General features: G+C 44.2%; 1 protein-coding gene and 1 long non-coding RNA gene across 2 annotated transcripts; one reads left to right on the forward strand and one right to left on the reverse strand.

The window, feature by feature from the left end:
• The first annotated feature begins 8 nt into the window (after positions 1–8).
• Positions 9–1,254, forward strand: LOC107139831. The gene is made up of 2 exons (XR_001503207.2): positions 9–910; positions 1,208–1,254. It is a non-coding gene; the product is annotated as an uncharacterized LOC107139831 (long non-coding RNA).
• Positions 1,255–2,610: 1,356 nt separating this feature from the next.
• Il23a (interleukin 23 subunit alpha) lies at positions 2,611–4,869 on the reverse strand. The gene is made up of 4 exons (XM_015482675.2): positions 3,895–4,869; positions 3,476–3,577; positions 3,184–3,315; positions 2,611–3,080 (listed from the first exon to the last, which is right to left on the reverse strand). The coding sequence occupies exons 1-4, from the start codon at positions 4,054–4,056 to the stop codon at positions 2,919–2,921; spliced, it is 558 nt and encodes a 185-aa protein (XP_015338161.1). The 5' UTR covers positions 4,057–4,869; the 3' UTR covers positions 2,611–2,918.
• Positions 4,870–5,431: the final 562 nt, after the last annotated feature.

The following is a 5,431-nucleotide window of genomic DNA, read 5'->3' on the forward strand; positions in this document are numbered from 1 at the left end:
TTTTTTTTTTTTTTTTTTTTTTTGTTGTTTTTGTTGTTGTTATTGTTGTTGTTACCAGGGATTGAACCTGGGGCACTTAACCACTGAACCACATCCCTCACCCTTTTTTAAATTTTTTAAAATTTTGAGACAGAGTCTCACTAAGTTGCTTAGGGCCTCACTAAGTTGCTGAAGCTAGCTTTGAATTTGTAATCCTCCTGCCTCAGCCTCCTGAGTTGCTGGGTTTACAGGCATGTGACACTGTGCCTGGCCTAAATTTCTTATTTTCTTGCAGGGGTTGAGAGCTTTCTGTCTCAGCCCAGCATGTAAAGCTCCATTCTGAGTAAGGATGTAAAACAGAACTCTTCTTACCAGTCTTCTGCCCTGCTCTGCCCGCTGAGTTGCCTGCATCCTCTCCTTCCCCATAAAGTGATCCTGCCACTCTAATGTGATTGAGAAGCTTTGCACACTAATTTAGGCTGCCTAGTCTCCATTTCCCCACTTAAGAGACAATCACTCCTGGAGGTTGGGATGGTAGGGTTTCTGGGAATGTAGGAGTTGCTTTATATAGTATTGGATAAAATTTGATGTTTTTACAGAGGAAGAAATGCTTTGGTAGATATTTTTTTTTTATTAAGACACCATCCCTTCTTTTGTACAATATAGTGTTTGCCTGAATGGAAGGTCTCTATTCCTTGGGTATAGACCTAGGCAAAAACCACACCAAAGTTCCTGGAACTTAGAACCTTGAAAGTTTATCATATGACCCTGGACATCCTCATACCTTAGCCATTCCCAGGGAACCCCAGAGGCAACTGCCGTTGCTCTTAGATGTGCTTCTGGTGTAATTTAAGGTATAAATGAAAGAGGAGCCCTGCACAGGTGACTATTTCTTGCTTGGTATTCAAGCAAACAGCTCAGTTCAGAAAGGGTCTCTGTGGTAAGCCATTCTTAGACCGTGGCCGCCATTAGAAGATGGCGCCGGCTTCCACTGTGGCCTGTGATAAACAACTCCTTTTATGGAGAGTTGGCGCGCAATCCCTTACCACCCTATGAGAGAGATCCACGTGGCGGCTTAGGATTGGGATGCGGGGGACTTTATTAAGCTGTGCTTGGGTGTGTTCGGGCGGCGGGCGCTAGAAGATGATACATGACTCAAGGCCTGAATAAACTGCTGAAAGAAGAATCCTGTGTCGTGTTTTCCCTTGCCGGCGAGGGGTCGCGACAGGTCTCTTCTGAGCAGAAATGACTAATAAACTTTGTGCTAACCTTGAAGTGTCTTATCTCGGAACTTCTTCTCCACTCACAGAGACTAAAGTCCTTGGGGACATCATCAGGGACATCCAATATATAAGAGTGAGTTCAGCAAGTTGTGGCCTCTGTTCACCTCTGCATGCCCTTCTTGTTGTATTTCTTCTTTGTCCCTCCATTTGGAGCCGGCCTTCCTGCTTTGCAAATTCTTTGGGATGGGGGTGAGTGATATGTGTTGGGGGTGGGATATAAGTGTTATATGACCATCCTATCATATACTTAGTGGGTGGCAAAGCCAAAACATAAATCCACGTCTGTCTGACTCTGAAGCACACATTCTCTTGATGCTGGGACTGCAGCGAAAAGGAAAGCAAATAATCACTAAGTCCTTCCCTTCCTTTTTTCAGATAGTTTAACTCTCTTCTGGAGTTAACAGAGGTCCTTTAAGGGAGAATCCCATTGGCTTAAGAGATTTACCTTTATCTTCTTGGAATGCCCTTCCCTGCTCACAGCTGAGCCCTACTTTTTTTTTTTTTTTTTTTTTTTTTTTTTTTTTTTTTTTTTTNNNTTTTTCTTTTTTTTTTTTTTTTTTTTGTATTGGGGAACACTAAGCTAATTCCCAGCCCACTCCCACCTTTTTTAAAAATATTTATTAGTTGTAGTTGGACACAATACCTTTATTTATTTATTTTTATGTGGTGCTGAGGATTGAACCCAGTGTCTCACACGAGCTAGGCGTGTGCTCTACTGCTGAGCCACAACCCCAACGCCCCCAGCCATGTTTTTTTCTGAGACAGTCTCAGTAAATTGCTTAGGGCCTTGCTGTTAAATTGCCTCCCGAGTCACTGGGATTACATACATGTGCCATCATGCCTGGCTGTGGTCTAATTTTTGATTCTGTAGTGACTGGGGCTCCTATCTTTGGCTCCTATATTCTTGGCCAAGATAGCGGGCAATGGATCAGGGAGCAAGTGTCCTATAGGTGTGCCTCCACTTCCTAATCTCAACTCCTTATAATCCCAGGCTGTTTGCTCAGCCATCAAGGATTTATACTGAAAATATCCCAGTGGCTGGGTATGGTGGCACATACCTATAATTCTAGTGACTCGAGAAACTGAGGCTGAAGAATTGTCAGCTTAAGGCCAGTCTCAGCAATTTAGCAAGACTCTGTCTCAAAAGTATAATGTGGATCAGTGGTTAAGCACCCCTGGGTTCAATCCCTGGTACAAAAAAAAAAAAAAAAGATCCCCCAGGGAGTTGTGAGAAAATCTCACTCTCCACCATAGACCTTCAGAATAGTAGAAAAGTGTACATGTTATAATCCCTTGGCCCTACTTTTCCCATCCATTTATCTTTCACAGTTGAACTTAGAAATTAGACTTGAGAGCCACATAAATAAATCTTTATTGAAAAAAATACATAATTACTTATAAATATAATAAATAATCCTCCTCTCCAAACTGTTCCCATGAGGATAAATAGTACCAAAATTTCTCTTTCCAGCTAATAAATATGCAACTTTGTCACAGGTCATCATCTTAAGTCAGTATTAGCAGTTTTTCAACATGCAAGTCCTATTAAAATTAGTGGGCTAATTAACTTGTTGGCTCATAGTTGTGTGGGTCGATAGATATATCTTATCATTGCTGAGCCATGTCCATCTGGGTGCCATCTTTAAGCTGTTGCCTTCAGGGGCTCTGGGTTGCTGCTCCATGGGCAAACACCCGGGCAGCTACAGCTATAAAGGCCTGGAGGCTGCGAAGGATCTTGAAGCGGAGAAGGAGACGTTGCCACGGCTGGCTGGGACTGGGGTTGGGAGTCTGTGGAGTCTCCAAGTGGTGACCCTCGGGCTGAAAGGACACAGTGCAGTCAGAAAAGACTCTAGATCCTTATCCCATAGCCTCTGTCTCTTAACACCAGGTAGCCCCCATCCTCCACACCACTTGTTCATACCTGTAGGAGTTGGCTGAGGCCCAGAAGGGAGGCATGAAGCTGGCCCACAGGACCATCATCCCCTGTGAAAATGTCTGAGCCCAGAAGCTTCTCATAAAAAATCAGACCCTGGTGGATCCTTTGCAAGCAGAACTAGAGAGAAAAGAAAGCAATAAAAGGTGGATACACTATTCTTATTCATTGAAGATCCACCCAGTTCTTTACCATTCTCAGAAAACTTCTAGTTCACCACAGTGCCCAGCTATAGGCCCAGTTCCCTCTCCCTTGAGGGCTAGCCTCATCTTAGTGGTACCTGACTATTGTCCCTGAGTCCTTGGGGATCACAGCCATCCCCACATTGGATATGGGGGACATCATTTGTAGTCTCTTCTTCTCCCTCTTCTCTCAGTAGATCCTGGAATGGAGAAAGGGAATGGGAAGAATACAACACATACTTATTGTTTTCTTTGCAGTGCTGGGGATTGAACCAAGGGCTGAACACATGCTAGGCAAGTGCTCTATGAGCAACAACTCCAGCCCAAGATAAGTACTTTTAAATCCTACTGGATCCTTACACCCATGATTCTCTCAGGAACCCCAGTCTCCTTTCCTTTCTCATTCCCTGATCGCCTTCAACCCTTAAGCATCCACCCAAGGCCACAGCTTCCATTCAGTCGTGCAGCCTTGGAAGGCTTGAAGAGGTTCCTTTCAGTCCCACGGGCTAACACTCACCATATGTCCCACTAGTGGATGTGCACTCCAGACCAGTGTGCAGAGCTTCTGTGAGAGCTCCTGGCACTGAGCCCAGGAAGGGCTGCTACTCCCAGGCACAGCCCAGCCCTGAGCTGTCCAGGGCAGCAGCAATAGCAGCATCACAGCTCTGATCCCCAGCATTATGTCGCCTACTTCTCAAATCTGTTTCTGTGACCTGCACTAGTCCTTGTGGAATCTCTGCCCACTTCCCCTTGCTCTGAGACTAATTCTGTCTGATCTGCTTTGGTTCTGGTTCTCTCTGTTTTTCACAGAGATTCTGAGCTGCTTCCGTTGTTTTTCTCCCTCTTTTTAAGGTCCCTGCATTGTAAGGCCCGCCCTTTACACTAGCAGGTGACTCACAGCAGGTGGGATTCCCCTCCCTGCATCATTCCCCTCTGTGGAGAGCCCAGGTATGTAGCCTCAGTTCCAGGGGAAATGATTAGTGAGGTTGCTGTGGCTAGAAGCCTAGGATGAGATACATGTGTAATGCTCTCCAGGAATTGAAATGGCTTTAGAAGGGGTAGGGGAAGTAACGAACATTTAAATTAATCTGGTCTCAAGTTCCTTCCTGTTTAATCTGTCTCTGATCTTTTTGCCTCTCAAAACTATACCCCTACCACACCCCAAACCTAATTTCCTCACTTCCTCTTGCCTGAGGAAAAACCAAAAACAGAGAAACATTCACTCAACTCCCAAAAGGATGGTGAGCTCATCTTGGAATGAAGTTTGATTCCTACCTAATGACCTGCTATCTAAGAATAAGGGAGTTCTTTTTCTCCATTGGAAAGTCTACCCCTTACCCCCATTGGGTGGTCCTAGTTTCTTAGGAGAGAATGAACATTAAGGTACTTGTGAAATGGGAAGCCATATGAGTGTAATATAAGGTATTATTATGGCTGGCATGGTGGCACATGCCTGTAATCTCAACAACTCTGGAGGCTGAGGCAGGAGGATTGCAAGTTCAAAACCAGCCTTAGCAATTTAGCAAGGCCCTAAGCAACTTAGCAAGACCCTGTCTCTCAATAAAATATAAAAAAAAATGGCTGGGGATGTGCCTCCATGGTTAAGCACCCGTGGGTTTAATCCCAATCCCAGGTACCAAAAATAAAACAAGGTGTTATTGCTCCCCATTTCAGTCCTCACTATAGAGAGCATTTGTAGAGGTGAGGTTGTTGACTAAGAAGCACCTGTTTTTTTTATTTTGTTTTGTTGGTACTGGGAATTGAACTCAGGGGCACTTTATCACTAAGCCACATCCCTAGCCCTTTTTATTTTGAGACAGGTTCTTGTTAAATTGCTTAAGCTAATTTTGAACTTTAGATCTTCCTGCCTCAACCTCCCGATTATAGAATCACAGGAGTGTGCCACCACTCCCATTGCACCTGATTTTTCAACTCATTTAGTGGCCCAAGTTTTCATGGGCTTTGTGGAACTCAGATGATTTTTTTTTTTTTTTGAGATACCAACATAAGAAAGAACTCAAAGTTCAAAGTAGATATTCTTGTCCCCAGTCCCT

This window comes from Marmota marmota, unplaced genomic scaffold (genome assembly GCF_001458135.2).
Source record: "Marmota marmota marmota unplaced genomic scaffold, marMar, whole genome shotgun sequence".
Lineage (NCBI taxonomy): Eukaryota > Metazoa > Chordata > Mammalia > Rodentia > Sciuridae > Marmota > Marmota marmota.

Coding starts and splice junctions, on each gene's coding strand:
- Il23a (XM_015482675.2), bottom strand. CDS start 4,056: ATGCTGGGGATCAGAGCTGTGATGCTGCTATTGCTGCTGCCCTGGACA. Junction 3,316..3,475: donor GACTCAGGGACAATAGTCAG/GTACCACTAAGA, acceptor TTTTCTCTCTAG/TTCTGCTTGCAAAGGATCCA. Junction 3,081..3,183: donor GCCTCAGCCAACTCCTACAG/GTATGAACAAGT, acceptor GTGTCCTTTCAG/CCCGAGGGTCACCACTTGGA.